General features: G+C 45.5%; 2 protein-coding genes across 4 annotated transcripts in view; both read left to right on the top strand.

Moving 5' to 3' along the window:
- The window catches only part of CDR2L (cerebellar degeneration related protein 2 like), a 29447-nt gene extending 17452 nt beyond the window's left edge, over positions 1-11995 (top strand). For 2 of the 3 annotated variants that reach the window (XM_048817902.2, XM_048817899.2), the window contains exons 2-5: positions 3111-3223; positions 4175-4323; positions 5238-5435; positions 8710-11995. In XM_048817902.2, coding sequence (XP_048673859.2) covers positions 3185-3223; positions 4175-4323; positions 5238-5435; positions 8710-9595 — 1272 coding nt within the window. In that variant the 5' untranslated portion in view covers positions 3111-3184 and the 3' untranslated portion in view covers positions 9596-11995. The remainder of the gene's footprint in view (positions 1-3110; positions 3224-4174; positions 4324-5237; positions 5436-8709) is intronic. The other variant, XM_048817901.2, reaches the window with a different exon arrangement.
- Positions 11996-16008: 4013 nt separating this feature from the next.
- MRPL58 (mitochondrial ribosomal protein L58) lies at positions 16009-22105 on the top strand. Its single transcript, XM_048817903.2, has 6 exons — positions 16009-16237; positions 17625-17661; positions 18905-18964; positions 19774-19856; positions 20857-21026; positions 21884-22105. Exons 1-6 carry the CDS (start codon positions 16046-16048, stop codon positions 21966-21968), a joined length of 627 nt encoding a protein of 208 aa, XP_048673860.2. The 5' UTR covers positions 16009-16045; the 3' UTR covers positions 21969-22105.
- Positions 22106-25297: the final 3192 nt, after the last annotated feature.

The following is a 25297-nucleotide window of genomic DNA, read 5'->3' on the forward strand; positions in this document are numbered from 1 at the left end:
CCTGAATGATCTGTGGACAAAAATACAACAGGCAGCTAGTTTCCAAGGTCTCACTAGCTAAGAAAAAGGGAATGGGGCATCTGAGTCCTGCTGAGCAGGAGACAAGCTTGGCCATAGGTCCAGCTGGGACCTGTGTGAAGGAAGATATTAGGGAGCTGCCTCCAGCTCCCCGCCTGCCCATGCACATCCATGTGCCAACAATAGATCTTAGAGGGAGGGAAGAGCCAAACAAGAGACCAGCTGAAGTGGATGAGAGGAGACCCAGATGTGAGAAGAACTAGAGACGAGGCAATATGGTCAGTGGCACTGCGGCTGGTGGGTGTGTGTATGGTCCCTGGATGAGCGGAGGACTATAGAGTTGAGTCAGGTTACAAGTACCAGGGCAGATGATCCTCTTCTTTCCTGCCTTGTGTCTCTTGGCCCCTTACCCATTCTCTTTAAAAACAAAACCAAAAAAATGGGGGGAGGGGACAGTTTTCCACCTCTGAGCTGTAGAATCTCTTTATACATCTCCCCAGACACTGCCTGTTTTCTAGTTCAATTATTGCTGACAGGGGCCTTTAAATTATGATGCAGGATCCTGTGAGGCCTAATCCATTTAACTCAACCCCAGCTGATTAAACTGGATGCCATATTGTGGGAAAGAGCTGATGTAATCCCGCACAGAGCGGGAGTCTCTTGCCTCATTGCCTGGAGCGCAGCGTGGACTCCTCTCTCAAGGTTTCTCTGTGCTGGGGGTGCCTTCCTTGCCAACCAGATCAGGCTGGACAGGAGGAGATTTGCGACATGTCTATGATTGGCAAAAATAGATGATCTGGCGAGGGATGGGGGATTGTCAATGGAAAATGCGGTTAACCACAAACCAAGCAGCTGAAGGAGAAGCAATTCTCTCCAGCCCAGCTGGAGTCTAACATACCATTCCCCCGTCTCTGTCAGGCGCTCAGTCCCCTGAGAGCACTCTGGAAATTGGGAGCTGTTCCGTGGCTAAAGGAAGGTGAAGGTCGTCTACGTACCAGTAGTTGTGCCGATATATTGATTACATTCATTCCAATGATTGCAGCCCTCAGACCCGGTCACTCGGATAATCGTTAAAAGGTCAGATCTCAGACTAACCCCCACAGTACAGTCCATGGCTGGAGAGCAGATTCTCAAGGAAAAGGATGTAACTGCCAGCCAACCAGTACAGGACAAGATCCAGAGAGCTAGCCCTATCTATAATTTGAGGTCTCCCAGCACAACCAGCCAAGGTGCATCGCCATTCGCCACATGCACACAATCACTCTTCCCACATAAGCTCCATTATGTCTACAGGTAAAATCAGAAACTGCCAGAACTGATTAGTAATAATAAAAAAATACCTTGCACCATCAGTGGAGCATCATTCCTCTGAAGATCCCCTAACAAGTGGTAGATATAATCCCCACTTTGCAGAGCGGGAATCTGAGAGGTTAAGTGACTTTCCCTAAGTCATATGGCAAGTCAGTGGCAGAGGAGGAAATACAACCCAGGAGTCCTGACTCCCAGGCCATGTCTTCACTACAAAATTATGTCAACCTAACTTACGTTGGCACACAGTCACTGCAGTAATTAAATCGCTTACGTATGTGCACGCTTGGCTCCTTGTGTTGGCGGTGTGCGTCCCTCACCAGGAACACTAGTATCGATTGTATTGTCAGCGTGGAGCATTGTGGGATGGCTCCTGAAAGCCAGCAACAGTGAACTTAAGCAACGCAGCATCTACGCTGACACTGCGTCGACTTAATTATGTTGACCGTGACTCTACGCCGCTCAGGGAGGTGGGCGTTACTAAATTGGCGTAGAGAGGTACTTACGTCGATGGGAGCCAAATGTAAGTGAAGACAGTTCTGCAACGCATGGCAGCTTACATTCACCTAACCACATAGTGTGGACCAGACCTTCGTCCCCTGCTCTAACAATTAAATATCGCTGCCTCCTAATCAACTGCCAAGTCAAATTAACCTCTGGAAGAAGCTGCAAATGCTTTAGGCTACAGCATAGCTATCCTGAAATTCATCCTACATTTGGTTATTTAGGGGCCAGAGTGGGTGTTGTAGCCTGTCGGGTCTACATTTTCAAGGTTTTCTCTTCAACCATGAGGGTTAGCAATTCACTTTTTTTTTTTAAAGCTGAAAGTCTCACATAATCACGTGACTCCAGGAGCTGGGGCTTTAAGGAAAAACACCAATTATTGTGAGACTCACAGAAATATTGTGAGAGTTGGCAACACTGTGTTACCAGGCTGAAAGGCAAAGGGCTTGTTTTTATTTACCACGGGGAGGCTGCGGGGGCAGGGGGAAGAACAGTGAGCATGTGCAGAGTTACCAGCCCTATTTGGGGAACTCAGCAGATGCCAGTGAGAAAACTCACTGCCCTGATTGTACCATATTAGATGCAGCCTCGCCAGCACATCTAAATCCCGTGGAAGCTGGGTGCAGTTCCATAAGAGCTAATCACAGGGAAGGCATTTGGAACAAGAACTCGCTAATTCCATTGTGAAAGCTGAGGCCTAAGAGTGTGGGGGGGAGAGCAAGAGGGGCTCTGGTCTCTCCGTCCTACCACGGTAACAGACTCCAGCAGTGATCACCCAGAGGGGCTGCTCATTAAAGTGCAGTGACAGCAAGCCAGAGAGGGTGGGATTCAATCAGTGCCAGCACTGTCCCCTCTGCATCCCGCCAGGGTCGGGAGGGATAATTGGGACAGCTACCCCTGCTGCTCTCCCAGTGACTAGGTGAGAAAGGCTCGCCTGGAAAGACAGGCAGATTCAGGAGCTAGCCAAGTGTCTGAATTGCATGCCTAGAGGATGAAGAACTTGGGAACCAGTTCAATGGCCAAATGCCAATTTTCCCTCCAGGCAGCCATTCCACACTGCAGCCTCCGATGCCCAGTGGTTTGAGCATTGGTCTGCTAAACCCAGGGTTGTGAGTTCAATCCTTGAGGGGGCCATTTAGGGATCTGGGGCAAAAATTGGGGATTGGTCCTACTTTGAGCAGGGGGTTGGACTAGATGACCTCCTGAGGTCCCTTCCAGCCCTGATATGCCATGGTTCCAGGGAGCCCCAGTCTCAGCAATTTGTCCCTTTTACTTTTCAGACCTGCACTTGGCAGCCGAACTGGGGAAGACATTGCTGGAGCGTAACAAGGAGCTGGAGGATTCACTGCAACAGATGTATGCAACCAATGAGGAGCAAGTGCAGGAGATAGAGGTACAGATGCTGCCGAAGCCCAGGATAACTCCCTACTGCTGCTGCTGCCACATCTGAGGGGCTCAGCTGTGAGAAAGCAGGGGACATTTTAGCCGCCTCACTGTAGCCAATGGGAGCTGCTAGGCTGTTAAGAGAGTGGAGGGATGTGCTGAGGGGGAGGGGAGTTAAAGCCACATATGGAAGGGATTGAACCAGTGGTGGATTAAGTCCTAATAGAGCAGATCAGCCAGTCTGGGCTCCACACTCGGAGGGTCCCTCTGCCCTCCCAATTGGGAGCCTCTGTTTTGGTTGGATTTAGGTCATGTTCAGCCTTATTCTGTTCCTAAACCAGACCCCAAACCAACTTCTGTTCAGAACAGAAGAAAGGGTGCGATCATTCCAGTGCTTCCCTGCCTGATTCCAGTTATTAGTGACCGTGTTTAGTAGCCAACTGAGCATGGAGCCCCACCGTGCTAGGCGCTGCACTCATGCAGAATAAGCGACTGTCCCTTCCACAAAGACAAGACGGATGCAGGGCAGGGAAAAGGGAGAGGACACACAAGAGCAAACAATGCAATTGCTGAAAATCTCACGTTGTGGGAAAATAAATGAATAGATTCCACAGTCCCTCATCCCACCCCACAGGCAGAGAGGAAGCATTTTAATAGCAGCCTCTTTCTCAATGGTTGGCAGCACATCCCTGTTCTTTGGCCAGCAGAGGACATTGCAGACACTCAGAGAATAGCGTTTGGGAGACAGGGTTAGAGTGAGGGTAACGTGGTTCCTTTAGGCAGATGAACCAAAAACCTGAACTTCCCTGGAAGTCAGTGGACAGTGAGGGATCTCAGTACCTTGCAGGATCAAGTCCCCTTGATGACAAAGTGAAAAGGGAGGTGGTTCAGGGATGGACTTTGTGCACAAGCACAGGTCTTGGATCGCCTCACATTTAATGGACTTCTGAATTTTTTGCAGTACCTGACGAAACAGCTGGAGATGTTGCGCCAGATGAACGAACAGCATGCTAAGGTCTATGAGCAGCTGGATCTCACAGCACGGGACCTGGAGCTGGCTAATCAGAAGCTTGTGCTGGAGAGCAAGACATCCCAGCAGAAGATACAATGGTAATGCTCCCCATTGCTTGTGCTGGATTCCTTAGGTCAGCGATCTGATTGATAGCCAAGGGACCAGGGTGTGGTAAGATGCTTTGCCTTGTAGGGCAGATGACTGGCAGTCCTGAACAAGAACAGATGAGTCTGTTCGGAAAACACCTGGAGTTCCCCCATTCCCTGAACTACAGGATCAGAGGCATGTCAAGAAGCTCTAGAGGAGAATAATGCCCACCAGTCAGTACCAGGATACTAGTTTCACCTCTAGAGCAGCCCAGACTAGGATATTTCCTGCCAGCTAACACCAGTTTATCAATAACATTTTCCCTTCTAAAAGGAGACCCTGACCAAGGTGAGTCCTTGTGAGCACCAGATTGTTACACTTGTACAACACAATATCTTTTTAAAATGGCTATACAAGCAGAAAGCTTTAGTGTCACAGATCTACATACTGTTTTACAAACTGCATTCACAACTGGTGTAGAAACCACCCCGGCCAGTCTCTGCATTTTATTTCTTTGGGAGAAAGAGAAGAAGGAATAAACTCGCTTTCATCCTACTTTAATCTTTTAAATGCTGAGATATTCTAGGATTGAGCAAATTCCCAGGAGGTTATTGTTCTAGCCAATTGATTCAAGAATAGAATCCCCAATTATTGCACTCGTCTGCCTCCTCCTCCTCTACACATATGCACCCCTCATCTAAATCAAGAGTGAAAACAGTCAGGCAGAATTCATCACAGTTAGAAGTGCACCCAAAATTTCCCCTGTCTAGGACTTTGGTGTACACAAAGAATGCAGGGTCTGCCCTCAAAGGAGTGCACTCTTCCCCTACTGTGGGAGGAGATTGTTAAACAAGACCTTCGGCAGATGAGCGCCTAAACTTCCTTGTTGCCTCACCTCACCTCTATTTCTCTCTGACCCTGGCAGCCTGACGGAGACCATCGAGGGGCTTCAGAACCAAGTGGAGGAGCTGCAGAAACAGGTGGAGGAGCTGCGGAGCTTAGAGCAGCTGCGCATACGGCGGGAGAAAAGGGAGAGGCGCCGAACCATTCATACCTTCCCCTGCCTCAAGGAGCTGTGCTTGAGCCCCAGGTATCACCATGAAGCAAGGAGAGGGAAAGGCAGGTGCGGAGACTATGGGAATATCATCAAGGTCCTGGGAATCAGCAAATACGCCTTTGCCTTAATTACCCTGGATTGTATGTGGAAAGCGTTTCCCATTAAAACTGGCATTTCTGCTGAGAGGGGAAGGGGAAAACCAGCAGCACGAGATGGAGGCAGGTTTCATTCCTACCTACCCCAGTCCATTAGAGTAGCACAAGTCAGGGAACACTGTGGGTTTGACTCAAAAAGAGGAGCAATATTAACACAGGATTTGCCATTTACCATCAGTTTAGCATCTCACCTCTGCAAGGGAGCCCAATACGTGATGCTTGAGAAAAAGGTGAGCCCCACCCACAGCTAATGCGCACAGTTGTACAGTTCTGTAGTTGGTAGGGTTCCTTCCTGGTCATATATTTGCTGATGCCTTGAATCATGAGATTGATTACCCCTTTGCGGGGGCTCATATAGCCTCTTATGAAATGGAGCTGCACCGGGGCAAGGAAAGAAGGTGCCCGGCCCAAGTGGGAGTGGTTCTACCTTTCTCGTGCACGCTGTTTCCTGAGTGCTGTAGGGAAACACATGTTAGGCAGCAGGGCTGCATCTACATCTAAAAAGCTGTAGCCTGTATTCTCCCACTGTGATTCTCCCACCACTGTCTAGTGCGTAGGAGGGCGAGGCCTCACCCCTGACAGGCTCCTAGTGGGGCAGCTAGCACAGCCAGCACCTCCCTATCAACTGCACCCAGACAGATGACGTAGAGGTGTGTGAAATCCTGCATCCTCTCCTGCTGCCACAGCTATAGTAGAGCAGCCATGTTTTTTGCACGCATATTACTGCTATTTATTTGTATTGTAGTAGCACCCAGGAGCCCAAGTAATGAACCAGGCCCCTATTGTGCTGGGTGCTGTACAAACATGTTATTGTTCATCCCACCCTGTCTAAAATCCAGCCACAGTATTAATTCATTGACCTCCTAGGGACATTTCTTGCTCAGCTTCCTACATGATGGAAACTTCTCTAAATAGAGAATCAATAAACCTGCTATCCTATAGGAAAGTATTGCACTGCCAGGGGATACAAATGCACGGCCTTCTACTGGAGCAATGAAGGGGATGTTACAAGGGCATAATCTACCTCCAGGCAAAGTCTACTCAATATCTATGTGGTTGTTTTCCCACCATGCCCCTGTCATGCTTTACCAACATTGCCTCACTGCATAGTTTGGCTTTTAAATTTGCATTTGGGTTTTGCAGGTCACTCTGACCTACAGTAATTAGGAAATCTGTTCAATACCCCCCATCACCATCCAAGGCCTAGAGGGGAAGGGATGGTATTTTATCCTTTCCAATCTGTTCTAACTCAGGTGTTTATTGGGGTGGAGAAGAAAAACAGATTTCCTGACCGCAATGGGGGAGAATATTTCATGTGGTTTCCATGCCACAGAAGCACTGAAAGAGGGGTTACTCCAGCAAGAGGCTTTTTCCATTACCCTCATTTTATAAACCTCCTCCTACTCTTTCTGGAGAGCTGGCACTTCCTGGACACAGAACAGCACAATCAAGTTTTGTTTGTTTTTCAGGGAGGGATGAAGCTCAGAGGCTGCAACACACATTCCACAATTTTACTACTTTGTTGTTTTCAGAAACACAGTTCTTCAGGGTGGGTTCTCCCACTTTTGTCCTCCCTTTTTTTTTTTGGCTTTGAAAACATTCTTTATTATTGCATTAAGTAAAAGATACCTTAGCCCAGGAAAGCAACAGGCACTGCAAGTCAGTGTATCATACGTAACGAACACAGATTCCTACTAACATTGGAACCACTGCACTTCACTCCTGTGCGGGGCACCAAACATTACTGGTGGCTTTCAGCCTCAAATTGGTGGGCAAAGCCAAATGCCAGATGAGCACAGATTCCACAGCAGCAGCTTACAATGTTAGCCTTTGGCACGGGGGAAGGGGAGATGGGTAGCAGGTTCCTAGTGCACTAACTTTGTGTATACTTTATTCCCATTATTGCCAATTCCTCCTCTCCCTCCAATCCTAGGTGCCATCAGTGCTTTGCCTTCCTTTCAAACAGAAGGGGTGGGAACGGACTAAGACCCTTCCCTGCTGACTAGGCCAGTGTTGTTCAATCACTACCGGAGAGTGGGAGGTAGGCAAATACTCCAGAAGCAAAGTGACTAGCATTTGGCTCATGTCCCCTTCCTTCTCCAGGACAGAAAGTTGATGCAATGAATCTCTACCAGCCCAGGCGGGAAAAATCTCAAGCCCTGTATTTTCAGCCCAAGTTGGTAGTGCCTTGAAGATATTACTATGAAATGGCTGTGAGGGGGCTTGTGGAAAATTAATTTGGCGGCTGTCACTCATGTTGCCAAAAGTGAAGGCCTTATCTGCATGAGAAAAGGTGCACAGGTTTAAACTAACGGAGTGGTTTCGTTTAACCAGCGCAGGAATCGGAATAAGTCACAAAGCCAGCTTAAGTTAAATTGGTATGACTCTCATGTAGACAAGGTCCAAGCATCCAAGTCACAAAAGTGCAGCCCCAACTGGCAATCCTGTCAGCAATCTTAGCAAAGGGACCAGTGACCAAATATGGGTCATGGAGGGTGAACAGTCCTCTCATCTCTACCGATAGTTCTCCAGGACAGAGTGGGGGCACATAGCAGGTGCAGAATGGGGAAGCTAACATGGCCACTGACTGAGCTATACCGAGTCTGTATACAGGGAGACAAGTTCCATCTCCAGTGCTCTTGGTCAGGTAGCATTTCGCCAGATCTGTATAAAACCCAGATCCTTTGCAAAGTAACAGTGATAAGGGAGAAGCTGACAGCTGCTGAATCCATGATACAGGTTTCCATGTGAAGGGAAAGAATAAAGCAGCCTGGGTAGGGCACTGGAGTGGGACTCAGAAGTCCTGTTCCCATCTCTACTACTGACCTGTATGTCACCTTGCGCAAGTCACTTCCTTTTTGTGTTTCTCCCCTCCTGCTCTTTTGTCTCTCGTATAATTAGATTGTAAACTCTCTGGGGCAGGGACTGGCTTTCATGTGCATGTACAGTACCTGGCACAGTGGAGCCCCAAATCTTGATTGTGGCCTCTAGGCATAACAGTAATACAAACAACGACAAAGCACCCACAAGCCAAATCTCGCTCTGTTATGCCAGTGTGTATCCAGGGTAGCTCCTCCATGGACTTCAGTGAAATTACTGGTTTAACTGAGAGCAGAATTTGGCTCCAGTATCTTTAAGGGACCATTATTTTGTCAATAACTCACTACAGTCTCCCTTTGCCACAGATATGAAGATGCGTTCCAGGTCCACAGCTCTTCAATGGAGCTCAACCAAAACCCTGTGGAGAGGGAGAATGAGCATCTCCAGGCCATGGTGACTTCCCTTAGGTCCCAAGTCAACCAGGAGAAGCAGCGGAAGGAAAGGGTGGAGCGCGAATACACTGCCGTCATCCAGGAGTACTCAGATCTCGAGCAACGGGTGTGCGAGATGGAGAGCTGCAAACTGCGCATCAAGGAGTTGGAGGCCGAGCTCCTGGAGCTACAGCAGATGAAACAAGTCAAGAAGTATCTTCTTAGCAGAGAGGACAACCTGTCTGAAGCCCTTCTGGAGCCATTAAACAATGCCCCCGAAGCAGATTACATTGACCTCTCAGAGGAAGATGGGAGTAAAACTCACAGTGCATCCATGACAGCTTCCCCAAATCACCCTGTCCGGAAAAGCTGCAGCGACACTGCCCTCAATGCCATTGTGGCCAAGGACGCCGTGAGCCGGCATGAAGGCAACTACACACTGCACGCCAACAACGTGCGTAAGCGGGGCATGTCAATCCTGAGGGAGGTGGACGAGCAGTACCACGCCCTGCTGGAGAAGTACGAAGAGCTCCTCAACAAGTGCCGGCAGCACAAGGACAGCGTGCGCCACACCGGAGTCCAGACCTCCCGCCCCATCTCTCGTGACAGCTCCTTCAGGGACTTCCGGGGAGAGGGTCACGAGCTGGAAGAGCGGAAGACAATAGAGAAGAGCCTTAGCAAACACGTGGAGGCTGTGGACAAGCGGCTGGAACAGAGTCAGCCAGAGTACAAGGCCCTTTTCAAGGAGATCTTCTCACGCATCCAGAAGACGAAAGCCGACATCAACGCCACCAAGGTGAAAAACAAGTCTAGCAAATGAATCCCACTGCCACGGTGTTTCTTTTGCTCCCACATGCAACCTCAACAACCAGCTCTTCTCTTTTGCTCCAGGAAATATCGAGCAGCCCTGCTGCCTTGAGGCCTCTCACTTTGTTTTCTTATATAGGAAGGGGGCCTACGTGGCTCAAAGGCAAGAAAGTGCCATGGAGACTCAAGTCACTTTTTAAAGTTAGTGCTCCAAGCGAACCCAGCTGCCAGGGTTTCTGAACCTGCTGGAAAAGCTGTATATTGTAGTTCTAGATTGTTTCAGAAACTTTACAATGAATTCCTGCATGTGTTGCTACAGCAGCCAGAAATCACAAACACCGGAAACTAACAACTACCCACCCTTTCAGCTTCTCCTCCAGCTACTGTGTTTGATTATCTGCAGGCAAAAGCTTGGATCTCCTGCAGCGTCCTGGAATGGCATGGGTGCAGTGTTACAAAAAAAGCCATCAGAACTTCCAGAGACTGCTTCAGAACACCCAGCCCTTCTCTTTCTCTTTGGTTTACTGCAAAGGACCCACAAGTATACCTGAGACACTTTAGTTTGACCTTTCTGTTCCCCAAAGGGCCGTATGTTCTTCCTATTTAAGCCATTCTCTTTTATCAGTCAGGTTTTTCAGAGATTTACAATGCAAACTCATTGCAACTGGAAAAACTTGAAGAGAAATGTAGAACTGGTTACTGTTATGTCTTCATCAGCCTCCCCGGATGAGTCAGTCTATAGTCTTAGGATTTTAAGCATATAGGATATCCTTCTTTTACACTCCAGGTAATCACAGCCTGGTTGAATTCATCTAATGGTTGAAACTGATGACCAAGGCTTTCCCAGAAGCCAAACAAGAAGTGCTGTTACTGGTTCAGAGAGATACCCCTCATCTCTAGGTTTGGGTATTGGTCCTCTGTGCCTTGCTGTTCAAGAAATATCATTGCCGCTCCTAGCAAACTCGTAAAATATGACTTGTCTGGGTTTGCAAAGACAGATTAGCAGTGACTCACCCGTAGAGGGATAACAACAAAGCACCACATTCTTAAAGTGTTAAGAGCAGTGATTACCAACAACAGTATTTATCACACTGTCCCCAGACCTTCACCGTTAATACTCCTGACTGAGCTGACAGACGCGGAGTTTTCTGCTGACAATAATCCAACCTGGCTGAGCTGCCTTTTCCAAAGGTTGTCACCTGCCATGGAGTTTTAAATATTCCAAATTAATTTGCCAGCATCAGAATCTCTCTACTTTCTTCACATGCCCACCAAGAGATTCAGACAGAGACACACACACACAAAAGGCCTCCCCAGTCTCAGGAATCATCAGTATCTGTTTCTCGGAAACCAAGAGTGGGCCTTGTTTGGTCAGACATTCGTACGTGGAATCTTACAGGGCTCATGAATATATGCAGATAAATAGCATTTCATTAGAGCTTCAGATACACACCCAGAGCGCTCAGCTGCATGGGAGGATGCTGACAGTTGGTATAAGTTACTGAAGTTATAAATTACTGAACAGTATTCAACATGCACTTAAAGAAACTTTGGGCTGGACTCTGATTTAATTTACATCAGCTTAAATCCCAAAGTCTGTTTTTCTGGAGTTACACTGGTAAAAATGAGATCAGAATCTGGCTTTTGGTTATTTTTTTAGCATAATTTATCTCATTTTCTCCCCTCTCACTCCCCGTCTTATTTTCCAAATTCAGGACCTGACCCCATGAGAAGCCAACTGCCCTCTGCTCCCACTGAAATTAGTGAGGATTGAGGGTGCTCAGCACTTTGCAGAATCGATCTTTCTTTGTCCTTTCTTTTCAAAAGGCTGCCATCATGGCAGTTTGCAAAGGTGCGACCCCCAAACCATCACCACTGCTGCCTCTTAGATTGGCCGGCCAGAGGGGCCCAGTTCTGCAAATACCTTCTCCCAACCTACCCAATGCCAAAAGCTTCTCTCTTGCACCCTTGACATTTTCAGATGGCCAGTGGCCCCAAACTCAGAAGTATTAGGAGCTATACACATGATTGTGGCTATCAGTCTGGTAACAGTATGGAGAACCTTCATGCCTTATTTATAATGGAAAGCAGTTGTCTAAAAAAAAGTAAGTGTCAAGTAGATTTTCTCAGAGAATTCACCATGCTCTTTGTTACCACTGTCATGATACTTGGTGTGTTGATTATTAATGTTCCTTTACTTAAATCTTTATACTAGGGGACTTTTGAACCTATGTCTGTTCTAAAGTCATCTGTTTGTTGCATCAATGTGAAGGGGATCACTATCACTTTCGGTTTCAAACACTGTAAAGTATGAACCAGCATCTCAGTTTAAGTGTACATCAGATAAATATATTTAAAAATGCTTTATTCTCTTCCTAAATAAAAAGAAACCCCAGTATTCTGAAAGCTGAAACTTCCTTTGTGGCTGTTTTTGATTCCAAGAATATCAGGTAGTGTTGTTTCTTTGAACTTCTGGCATGATGTAGGGCAAGAAAATGCTTTAGGCTCTTTGGGAGAAGGTGGAGGGAATGCAGCAGTGTGAATATACAGCTATGGTTATTTATATAACCTACATTTCATGTATCTGGGTAATTATCACCAGCCAAATCATGAAAATGCACCGCCTTATCAATTCTCAACAGTCCGTTAACTTGCAAAATTCTGAATACCCAACACAAATGCTGATTTATTTTTTTATTTATTTAAAAACAGGATCCAGAAAAATGATTCATGCAAGTGACAAGATATTAACACTTGTCTAAACAAAGGAACAGCTGCAGTATATCAGCTGCTTGTACAGCAAAGCGCTGAGAGCATCCTTTCTGTATCCAAAAATATTGTGATTCACAGTCAGTTGGGGGAGGGAATTGTTCGTTTTAAATGAGGGTTCCAGTGAACTGCATCCCTACGAAAAGGACAAAATAAGCATCCTTTGCACTTGGACAGAATCTTATATTTAAGGATCTCGAAGTGCTTTACAAATATTAATTAAGCGCCCCAACACTATTAAGAGATAGGTCAAGAAGATATAACAATCGTTTTACCCACCATTGAAACGTAGCCAGCTGTCTAATGGAAAGTGGCATCTGTGTAACACCACACAGAAACACCCTTAAACAGTTTAGGACAGGAAGTGAAGAACAGACTGTACCCAGTTGCAATTGCAGGGGAAATTTAGAGCAGCGGGATCAGAATTTGGCCAGAAAACCTAGGTTCAGCAGAATAGGGGTATTAGAATTTTTAATGACCACAAGTGGTCTAGAACTCAGTTTTACTTTGCATTTGAAAGACAGCACTTACACCCAGCCCAGCTCCATCGGCACCACTCTGGGACAATGAGTTGGCTCCAAATCAAGTCCCGAATCAGAAAAGCCTCCGTAATCAGGAATAGATGGATTTCCTTAAGCACAAGCTTAATGCTTCCAGAACTGAGACCTCAGAGAGAAAAATGCCATCTACGGCGTCAACTGCATCGCTTCCTGTAGCACCTATGGTTTCTATGGAAGTTTCCCATCCAAGTATGGACCTGGCCCAGCCCAACTGGCTTGTGAAATCTGCTAGGATCACAGTGCAAAGTGTGAATACATCTTTAGGCACATCAGCCCACCATCACAAATAATGGGATGGTTTTGTACAGCCCCTGCTCCCCAATAACATATGTCACCAGATGTAATGAACCTGCTTTAAAAACAAGCCCCAACATTGGTGGTTTAATTCTCCATGCTTCGTTAAGCCTTAAAAGCCTGGTTCTGTTTGAGTTACAACAAAGTCGAGTCTTATCCAAACCCTCTCTACATGCACACCCTGCCCCTAAACAAGAGAAAGGTGAAAGGGTGCTGGTTGTAACCCAATATCCTCTCTGCTTCACACAGGGTTCTTGTGGCAGGGCTCTCAACTGACACAAGATGGAAAAAGAGGAAAGGTCTCTTCATTCAAAGTTTGGGTTCAGTTGGGTCACTTCAGTCACCTTCGTTCTGATGTCCTCTTGGCATGCACAGCCAGTGAGACAATAATGCTGACAGGTTTAACAACAGTTGGGAAAGTGAATCATCCTGCTACAGCTATTTCTTCTCCATCCCTTCGGCTACAAATCATAAACATTTACCTGCTTGTTGCTTGAAATTAAGGTCACCAGATGGCATGACTTGGCTCTGATGACTCTGACTTTTTTTCTTTAAAAGCATTCAGTTATCAGAGCAGAAGTCCGCAGGGTCTCCATTCCCAAACAACCTGTGTTACCATGGTACACAGATCAGATTAAAGCAGTGTCCTCCATGGCCCATCAGCACTGCTTAGCATCAGCTGTAGCAGGACATAAAACATTTAACTCCTTTCCGAAGGAGCTGAGCATGCTGCCTCAGCAGCAATTACCAGAGACCCAAGCTCAGATCCCTATTACACAGCCCCTACGCATGCAGAGTAGACTCCCTCCACACCAACTTTTCAACCGTGTTGACTTCGTTCTGCAGTTTAAACTAAGGTCTCTGATACCATTTCTACTCCTGCCAAAACGTAAGGGGCTCTGGCAGTACTGTGCCCACTTTGCCCATTACCCTACTGCCAGAAGCAGTGACTCCTGACCATCTCTGTCAAGTAGTAAAGTTCCTATTTCAAAGGAAATGGAGGGTGCTCAGCACGTTGCATGAGGCTCTTAGAATCTCACAGGATTAGGCCTTATCTCTGTTCTACTGGAGAAGAAGTCCATGTGTCCAGAAAACACTTCATTATTACTATATGTAATCATTAAAGAGGGTGTAAGGACATATAACTACTTGTGATATGCACCTTCTCATTTTTACAAAAAGAAAATACTCTGGGATTTTATAGCGATTGGCCCAAGATACTGTAATAACATTAGCATATGATGTTGGGACTAGGGCTTTTACTGTAAAATATCAATGTTACCAACTCTCACAGTTTTATGCAAGATTTAATATACTTTATGTTTTTGTTAAGGCCCTAGAGCCTGGAGTCATGGAAATACACCAGAAACTCAGCTTTCATATTTAAAAAAGTTTCTAGCCATCATGATTGCAAAGATAAGCTTGAAGACAAGACCACTAACCATAGAATCATAGAATATCAGGGTTGGACGGGACCTCAAGAGGTCATCCAGTCCAACCCCCTGCTCAAAGCAGGACCAATCCCCAACTAAATCATCCCAGCCAAGGTTTTGTCAAGCCTGACCTTAAAAACATCTAAGGAAGGAGACTCCACCACCTCACATGCAAAAGCCAGAATGCAAATAAAGAATTCCAAATCATTTTTTTCCTTCAATCTCATTATTTTTAAATCAATCCTATGATTTGAGAGGGGAGAAGGGTATTCATGATTTCTGAACATTTGGGATTGCCAAAACAGAAAGATTGCTCATTGCACAATACAGGGCTAAGTAACATCTGCACACAAAATCGAGACATTTGTACACCCTGCAATACGCAACGTTATCACAGAGCCACACCACCAAGTGTCACTGCACTGTCCAAAGGAAATTAGGGAACATTTTCTGGCCTGTGTTAAACAGTCACCCTCGATCAGTGGCTCTCAAACTTTTGTACTGGTGACCCCCATTTACACAGCAAGCCTCTGACTGCAACCCCTCCTTATCAATTAAAAACACTTTTTTTATATTTAACACGATCATAAATGCTGGAGGTGAAACAGTTTGGGATGGAGGCTAGCAGCTCATGACCCCCCATGTAATAACCTGTGACCCCCTGAAGGGTCACAACCCCAGTTTGATGACCCCTGACCTAGATCATCACAAGGATCCCTTCTGGCCTTAGAATCTATGACACACCTCTGCTTGGCCACACAACCCCACCACCCTTCCATATCCAACAGTTCCAGTGGTTAAAGCCAGATGGCGCCTGTCCCCAGGAGGGTGGGAAACCCTGTCTGCCCCTGGGGAGAGGGAGGCTGCAAGGTTGGGTCCTGACCCCCCAAAGGGTGGGGGAACGGGGGGGGGGAGAGGGGGAAGGGTGGTTGCAGAGCAAGGCTGCCTGCACTCACCCCTCTGTGGTGGCTCCTGCCCCATGGGCCTGGCTAGACATGCACGCATTGCAAGCTGGCCCTGGGGTCAGGGTGTTGCTCAGGTTTGGCCCAGCCTCCCCGACGGGGGGTGGGCAGGACACAGCTGGGCCAAATTTGAGCGAGTGACGATGCAGCCCCCTGTGTAGGGGCAGGTGTGGAGGCATAGGGCAGGGGCTTGGCTATTGGGGGTCAGCGGGACAGCCCCACGCAACCAGGCCTGTTGAGCGCTGGGCCCACGCCACGCCATCCTGCAGGCGCCACGCGTCGTGGGCGCCCCTAGCGTCCGCAGCGGCTCCCACCCTGCAAACCGCAGCCCTGCACTCACAGCAGCACGGGCCGGGGGGAACTCGCCCCGGAACCCCCACAGCGCAGTTGCTGTTTCCCGGCCAGACGGCGGACACCTAAGGGGAGTGCACGCAAAGGGCCCAAGATGGCGGCGCGCGTGCTGCGGGGCCTTTGCCGAGCGAGGCCGGCGCTGCTTCCCGCCCGGACCCCGCCCGGAATCGTACACCGAGCCGCCGCCGCCGCCGGCGCCGCCCCCAGCTCCGAGTTCCGAAGCGAATACGCCCTGGACAGGCTCTATCTGGAGCAGGCCAGAAGCGACCCCGCGGAGGGCACCCAAGTGCGTAGGGCGGGGAGGAGGCGGAACGTCAGGGCAGGGGCGCGGCCAGCGGTTGAGGGGCGTGGCTTGATTGCAACGGGTGGAATCTAATTGAATTGGGTGGGGCTTGAGTGCAATGGGTGGGGCCTGATAGAAGTGGGAGGGGACAGAGGCGTGGTCAGACTGCCGTGGGTGGGGCCTGATAGTAATAGAAGATGATGGGCGTGGCTTGAGTGCAATGTGGGGTCGTAGGGGCAGCAAATAATAGGCGATGTCAAATTATATGCAACTGTTGTTGGCCCTTGTTTTATTCAAAGCAAATCACCCTTTAGCAGCTACGTGGTGCCTGTGGGGTAGTTTCAGAATGGTCCCTCTGGGCCATTGCCCCATGACATTATCCTGTGCTAGAGAAACAGCCTTGCCGCACAGCTTCATATGATGTCTCCTGGCTGTAGAAGTTACTTTGAGGACCTGTTTCTGTGCTGGGATTTACAGGGAGCAGAACCTCAACAACAAAAAACAGAAGACTCTAAGGGGTTTGTCTTCACTAGCAACGTTAAAGCGCTGCCGGCACCAGGGGTGTAGTCGCAGCATCAGCGCTGGGAGAGAGCTCTCCCAGCGCTGTAAAAAAACCCATCTCCATGAGGGGAGTAGCTCCCAGCGCTGGGAGAACTGTCTACACTGCCACTGTACAGCACTGAAACTTGCTGCCCTCAGGGGGGTGTTTTTTCACACTCCTGCGCGAGAAAGTTGCAGCACTGTAAAGTGGCAGTGTAGACCAGGCCGAAGATAAAAAGAGAGTAACAGCATCCTTGGTGATGATAGTTTGGTTGTGGTGTCTGTCTTGGCAAAGATGTCACTCTCCAGTGGGAAGCTGAAAAAACATCAAGTGACATGTAGCTTCATTATGGAAAAAGGGAGAGCAGTGGAGAGGGATAAGGTGAGGCTGTACTAGTACAAGATGTATGGAATGTCTGGATGGCATATTACAAATGACTAAAATAGACCATAAAAACAGCTAGTGTGGAAAGAGCCTATAGAGCAGGATTGTGTGAGACAACATGAGCTAATCTGTTCACAAGGGAAAGAGGAAAATATCCAGCATGGATACCACAGGTGAAAGGTGCAAAAATGAGAATTATAAACCAGGCCTCTGCAGCAACCCACTCTCAGATGCATACACTAGATAAAAGAATAGTTCTAGGTCTAGGATATACAACAGATTACAGGGATGTTTTCACAAAGCAATTTCGAACATGTCGTTTTCTGAAAGATAGAGTAGTTATGTAGCAATAGCTTCTGTAATTATATTTTCTTCTAAACTGTGCTCTGGAGACTGACTTTATTGCAAAAATGCTTTCTGGAGCATCAAACAGCAGTTGTTTCATTGTGTGTGTGTATTTTATAGGATGGGACAAAACAAACTTCTCCTGATATTCCTATGGGTAAGTCTAGCATATAAGAGAAATGCCTTTTCTTTGTCCAAGTTGCTTTCAGTGGGGTTTTATTGCCAGTAAATCAATTAAAATCTAAAAGATTTCAGTTACCTGCGCAGAAACAACAAAAAGCAACAAAAAGCAAAGTAGTAAGTCATTAGCAAAGTATTAATTTCTACAGCTTCCATTAGCATTGAAAGGTTCCCCATAAACATAAGGAATTAATCATAGAATAAGTTTTGTGCACAAGGTGTGTTGATGACTGAAAGAAGAGAGGGGAGGAACCTGACAAACTGCATTAATCCTGAGTTTATTTTGTACACTATAAGAGCTGGAAGAGAGGCTATATGATGATTGATAGAAAATGGGATAGGTGGAGGAAATGTAATGCAGAAGGACAATTAAAATTTAGAATGACTTGCATATGGCAGATAAGTATTTTAATATAAAGCAATGAGACTGAAAATCTTGCCTATAATGGTTAAAGCCTTTCTGAACCTGAGCAAGAAAAGTATTTTGGTGGGGCGGGATAAGATGGAATTCTTTAACTTTCATTTTGGGGATTAACAGCAATAAAGTAGTGGTCCAAAACCCACTCCACTGACTTCAGTAGGGTTTGGATCATGCCCTAACGGATTATCTAATCTGTAAGCATGCTTCCTTGCAAAAAAACAGTGGGTTTACACATAGAAATATCAAATACCTCAGAGGATCGTATTTATTGCAGCTACCTTTCCACTTGAGGAGCTGTCTGTTAACTCTACCAGAACTAGTCAATATGGATTGTGAGTTGGCCATCTCAACTTTCAACTTGCATTCTCTCCCCCATCCCCACATCACTTAAGTGGGTCTCAACCAGGAGTACATCAGTATTTGCCTAGTTTTACAACAGGCTAGATAAAAAGGTCAGTACAAACTAAAATTTCATACAGACAACGATTTGTTTATACTGCTCTATACGATACACTGAAATGTAAGTACAATATTTATGTTCCAATTGATTTTATAATTATATAGTAAAAATGAGAAAGTAAGCAATTTTTAGTAATAGTGTGCTGTGACACTTTTTATGTCTGATTTTCTAAGCAAGTAGTTTAAGTGGGGTGAAACTAGACGCAAGACATATCAGACTCTTGTAAGGGGTACAGTAGTCTGGAAAGGTTGAGAGACACTGATTTAGATAGTTTCTTACTGTGTGATTAGTTGTAGATCTGGCTGTGGGGTTAAGTACTCCTGTGTTCTTGTCTTCTAGACTGTCTGTCCATATCCTATTGCCGGAGCAGTGGACCCGGAGGCCAGAATGTTAATAAAGGTACAAAAAATATTCTATGGATTTAAAAATATATAGACTGTACAACAACCTGAAAACTTGGATTTCCAATGCTTTTTAAAAATCCTAATCAAATTTGAGAATGGCTTTCTGCTTGTTATTCATTTTTCATTATAGTTAAGACATTTAAAGGGACATTAAGACCTGCCAAGCTTAACCCAAAATTTAAGTGTTGTAAAAAGAAGTCATTGCAAAACTTAAGACCAGTAGAAATGTTTAATAATTTATTTTTATTCCAATAGAAACAATTTTGTTTAAACAAAACAGGTCTCTACAGTGTTTGCAACTTGAACTGTGCAGCTCTGCAATGCACGAGAACCTGAAAGTGAAACTAACTAGTCTGTTTTCGTGATACAAGCTGAGAAAACATGCAAAAAGTAATCAGAGTTTTTAAAACCAGATTAAAAAAAAAATACACCAACTTCCAGTTAACTAAGGAATTACTAATAACATATGGAGGAAAACTTTTTTTATAAATGCAAATATCAGGATAATTTTTTTTAATTAAGTATTAAGCGATTTAGTCTTTGTAATTGGAAGTAGCAGTTAGATGCTATTTGATAACGCCCTGGTGATCAGATAGTGGGGTGAGGTCCAGAGAGACACCTAGGTAGAGTTTTTCTTTAACTGTGGCATCGAGAAGAGCAGGAAAAGGGTGTAAAAAGAAGAAACTGCTGTGATCCTGCTGCGCACTCAAATGAGAATCGTCATGGCAATCTAATCACCAGCTGCGTTTAATGTGGATTGCATGAGATGAATTAAACATTCCCTTCTCTGTCTTCCAATCACAGTGAATAGTAAGGCAGAAGTTAGATTCCATTTGGCATCAGCAGATTGGATTGCAGAAGATGTGAGGCAGAAAATAGCAGTGATGGTAACTGTCAACCTTTTCCTTCCCATTCCAACCACTTTGTTTAACTTTACAACCTTCTGTCACAGTTGAGGGCAACTGCACTTGTATTTTCCGCTCATGGGCTAGGGCACCCAGTCTAGGCTTGCAGCTCCTCAGCCATCACCTCCTTTGGGTGGAGACCCGCATCTTTCTCTCTCCGGACTTCAGTTTTTTCAGGCTGCACAGTTCCCTACCTACATTGTGATTTCCCCAGCAAGTCAGACTGCCTAAGCAGGCTTGCTTTGCTTTCTCCTCAGAGGCTATAAACAGCATCATTGTTCACAGTTATAAATTACCAAACAGTCCTTTCCAAGCCAGCACATTTATTCTTAAAGTGAAAGCATTGCAAAGAAGACATTAAAAACCTACACACATGCTTCTAAGCTTACTAGAGATCACTCCCAACTTCATCAAGGGCTCTGGCAGGTGATCAGACCTTCAGACCCCACGAGGGGGTTTTCTGTGGTTACAAGTTCATAACAGCTTAAACCTAGCACACACATGCATAGGTTAGCCTTTCCTTTATGCAGGTTGTGTCTTTGATCCTCAGAGACCGTGCATAGGTAATGCATCAGATTATGGTTCTTTCTTCAGGGCTCAGCTTCAAAAAATTGGGTCCAGAGGTTGGAATTTGCATTCTTTTCTACACCATTATTTCCTAGGAAACCCACTTAACCATGTTTGTCCCAAAAGTTCCTTCTTGTCTGGCACATTGTTTAAAATAGTCCTTTGAAGCTCATAACACTTCCCCGGGGCGGATGCTGGCCACATGTGTCCCCTAAAGAAGTCACATACAGTCCCACAATAATACATACATTTTGTATTTATAATACAATGGATTTCAAAGCTATTTAAACTTAATTCAATAGATTTCCCCAAGATTTTGTAGAACATTGCCATATCTATCACAGCTTCTGTGCCAGTAAATGATACATTTGTAACAGTGTTCATGGTCAAGTATTTTCTCTCTTTTTCTCCCCAGCACAAGAATAAAATAAATAAATCTGGCGAGCTGATCATAAACTCTGAAGTGAGTCGCTACCAAATGAAGAATCTGGCAGATTGCTTGCAAAAAATCAGAAACATGATTAAGGAGGCTACTCAGAAATCCAGTGTGGTATCCAAGGAGAATTCCCAGCTCCTTATAGCCAGGTATAAAACAAAAATGGGGCTCCACTTCAACTAGATTTGGATTATCCTGACAAAATCCAGATACAATCCAATTGGAATTTGCAGGTGGTTTAAAGATAGGCTTCCCTCGGCAGGGCTATCGTGATGCTAGGAGGGACTGTAGCAAAGCTACAGCAGGGTGGCAATGGATCAGGAAGGGCTGCTCTAGCTAGATCATTCTATGTAACTAGCACTGTTCTATCACTTCTGGACCTGGAGTGTTTTAATGTAACTTTATACTGTGCTAGCCACTAACTTTTTTCATACCTGCTCAGACCACTGGTCCATCAAATCTGGTATCCACATTCTACAAGTGACCAATACCTGATGCTCTAGAGCAGCAGTTCTCAACCTATTTACTGTTACGGCGGGCCACATATGCAGCTTTCTATTTGCTATATGGGCCACATCCACACAGTATATAGACTATCTGTATAGCACTGAGGATGTCAATGGGCAGCAGCTGTATGCCGATTGGGCCACAAGCAGCCCACAGGTTCAGAACTACTGCTCTAAAGGAAGATGAAAGATCCCTATGGCCAAGTGTGTAATGTTGTTTTGGGGTGAGAAGGGCTGGAATTCCTTCCTGGCCTCTGTGATAATCAATTTACACCCTGAGACATGAAATTTTTCCACTCCTATCCTAGCATGAATAATTCATTATAGTTCAGCAATTTACTTAGATTACAATATCCAAACGGCAGGGATTGTCTCCCTGCATGCATGTACAGCACCTAGGAACATGTGGTGTGTGTTATCATAAGACAAGTGTGGAATAATAGTTGTTTTTAAATGTTTCTAGGGGTAGGCTGTTTAAAGCACCTTTTCTCTGTTTTTAGGGTGCAAAAAATGAATCGTGAACGACTGCGACAGAAAAAAATTCATTCGACTATAAAACAAAGCAGGAGGGTAGACTTTGATTGAAGACAACAACAAAATTCCCTGGATGTTGTATTTTTAAACACATTGGCCTGGAAACTGAAGAGGATACACAAATTATAAACGGTCTTTAAAAAAGTCTTTGCTTAAAACATGTAAAAATAAAATGTAATTTAACATGAGCTTTCTTGTATTTAGTAAAGTGGGTTTTCACTAACAATATTTGCAGTAGAATATTAATGTCTCAGAGAAATTGTCCATGCTTTAAAAGAAAGCCAAATGCTTAGGCTTTCTTCTGCCGTAATTTTTTTTTAATTCCTCCTGCCCCAACTGTAGACCCTTTTGTATTCATGTGTGAGAGCGATCCCTGCTTCTGTGGAAGCAAGTAAGTTAGCCTTTAAGCAGAAAAGTTGCACACCCAGAGATTTAAACAAAAAAAGTGTATTAGTAATTGCCAAGATACTTTAGCAAGCTTCGGCTGCTGTTACTGGTCTTTCTCTGCTACAAGCAGAAACTCTTCTGGTGAAGTGTCACGGTCAGGTGAAGGTGAGATTCTTTTTGCCTTACATCCCGTTATTTAAACTTTAGTTAAACAGAATATACATGAGTTAGGTTTTGTTAGATTTCTCATAACACATACCTAGTGGGTCACCAAATGAAATTAATAGCAGCAGGTTTAAAACAAACAAAAGGAAGTATTTCTTCACACAACACACAGTCAGCCTGTGGAACTCCTTGCCAGAGGATGCTGTGAAGGCCAAGACTATAGCAGGGTTCATGAATTTATCTAGTTCTTTTTTGGAGGATAGGTCCATCAATAGCTATTAGCTAGGATAGGCAGAGATGGTGTCCTAGCCTCTATTTGGCAGAAGCTGGGAATGGGCAACAGGGGATGGATCACTTGATGATTACCTGTTCTGTTCATTGCCTCTGGAGCACCTGGCATTGGCTGCTGTCGGAAGACAGGATACTAGGCTAAACGGACCTTTGGTCTGACTCAGTATGGCCATTCTTATGTTCTTATGTTTTTAATCTACCAATGTAAAGTACAATCATCTAGTTCATATTTGGATAGAACAGATTCTGGTTCATACTTACTTTTTAAGCAGCTCGCTCATTCTATCAGTCTGCTGATCCTAAGTGTTAATTAACAATTGTGCACTTTTTAAAATAAGTTATGAAATTGTCCTGGTAAGCATTCCATCAGAAGGATGATTGCTTAAGAGATGTCAGAGACAGGGACTGTCTTTTGCTACTACTTTGTGCAGTATCTAGCAATGGGGGGCCCTGACCTTGGACTGGAGTTATTAGGTGCTATGCTTTAGGTGGGATTTTTTAAAAAAATCTGCAAATGAATGTGTCTAAAATACTATCTTCCACAGAGTCTGTCTGTTGGGGTCATTCTTTGGGATCATGGGCAGTGGGTAGCATAGGCTGGGGGAGGCTGTGCATCCCTGAACAGCCAGGCGTGGCCCTGCCATGCGCCACCCCCAGCTCCTCCCTCCTGCTTCCCGCTCAACATGGCTCCAGCCTTCCTGTGGTGTGGCCCTGGCTCAGACCGCTGTGCACTCCAGGGCTCCACTCCACTAGCTCCCTCCTGGCACTCCAGGGCTGGGGGCAGTGCTCTGGCCTCTAGCCAGGGGGTGGAAGGGGCAGGGTCTTGAGCAGAAGGGGGCGGGCTGGGGGCTAGCCTCCCCGAGAAAGCAGTTCATGCACCATCCATGCAGAGGATGGTTAATGAGAAGATGCTGAGCCCAGTCTTACGCTCTTCTAATGCACTTCTATGGGAATTGTGTCTGTAAATGAATTATTGACTGGCTCTTTTTTTCCATAGCTTTTGGTGGCAAACTCTGCTAAGGGAAACTGAAGATAAGCACTTGTATGTGCCCACAGTGGCCTAACGGCCTCCTAAACCAGGGATTGTGGGGTTGCTATAGTTCAAGTGATTTTAGGAGAGAGTATGTTCCCTACAGACTAATTTGTTTTCTCACAGCACAGCTTTTCCATTTCTCAAAGTTACTCCAGCCAAATGTATGCACATACATGAACGCTATACCTGGGTAAAACCAGGACGTGAATGATTTAATTGCATCTTATTTCCCTTCTTTTCAAATCAGTTTATTTTAATACTAGGGCAGCACTGAAGTCCCCAGGAGGTTTGCTGGCATCATCTTCATATTTCCTTACATATAGGGTGAGTTTGGTATAGTAAAAGGTTTAACATTTTACCAGACTGCTGCAGTACATCAAGAACTTGAACCCTCACTTCTGTGACGTGAAGTCAGAGGAGCTATTATACAGCTCACTCCGTTAACATAAAGCCACATTTCTCTCACTGATACTTCGATGAACTTTTCAAGCAAAGAAGTGTAACTTAAGTTTTCCTCACTCAAGAAAGGCAAACATAATTACCAGCTGACAGTGGGTATCTGGGGGTTAGAAGAGCATAATGGGCGTATTTGTCATCCTTGCATGAAAAATGACCTATAATAAAGTTACATACACTGGTGTAACTGGTGCCAGCTCTTGTGATTTTATCACAAGTCTAGTAACATTTGGTGTTTTACAATCCCATCTCCTGCAAACTAGTGATTACATCAGAATTTCAGCTTTTGTTAAATAGAAAAAAAATGTATAGCCCTCATGACTGGTGGGGGGGAAGAAGCTGGAGAAGGTGAAGCAAGGGTCAACGAAAGGCTCAGAGCCCAGAAACCAAAGAAGAGGCACCCCATGGGGCTTTCTTAAGGACATTGCTTTAAAGCCAAACTCATGATTTTTTGTACAATTTGTGGTTGTCAGTACCGTAATTGTGAGGGTACAAACACTTCAGAGCAAGGGAGCTACATTTGCTTAGGGCTGTAGAAACCCCTAGCATATTGTGGGCGCTATCAGAGTCTAAATAATGAATAAAAAAAAGCAGCAAAGGCAGTTTCAGCTGTAAAGGATGTCCGCACTCGATTGATTTGGTTGCCATTAAAGTGCCTTGTGGGTATAAAGGCTATGTCCCGAGCTCTGTTAGAGGCATGCCTTGGCTGCTGCTTTTATGGTTAATGGAAAACAGGACACATTTGAATAGCAGCCAGTGAACCCGTCCATGTAAAACAGAAAAGGAAAAAATCAATAGGAGAGAATAAAGTTTTCACAAAACTCCTTGAGTGAATCAAGAAGCCACACGATGGCGCCCTGAGCTCAGAAATGGCAAGGAGCTAGCGCTAGGAACTGCAAAAAAGGAAAGAATGAAGTGAGCTGTAGCTCACGAAAGCTTATGCTCAAATAAATTTGTTCGTCTCTAAGGTGCCACAAGTCCTCCTTTTCTTTTTGCGGATACAGACTAATATGGCTGCTACTCTGAAACCTGTTGCTAGGAACTGGTC

Source organism: Caretta caretta, chromosome 14 (assembly GCF_965140235.1).
Source record: "Caretta caretta isolate rCarCar2 chromosome 14, rCarCar1.hap1, whole genome shotgun sequence".
Lineage (NCBI taxonomy): Eukaryota > Metazoa > Chordata > Testudines > Cheloniidae > Caretta > Caretta caretta.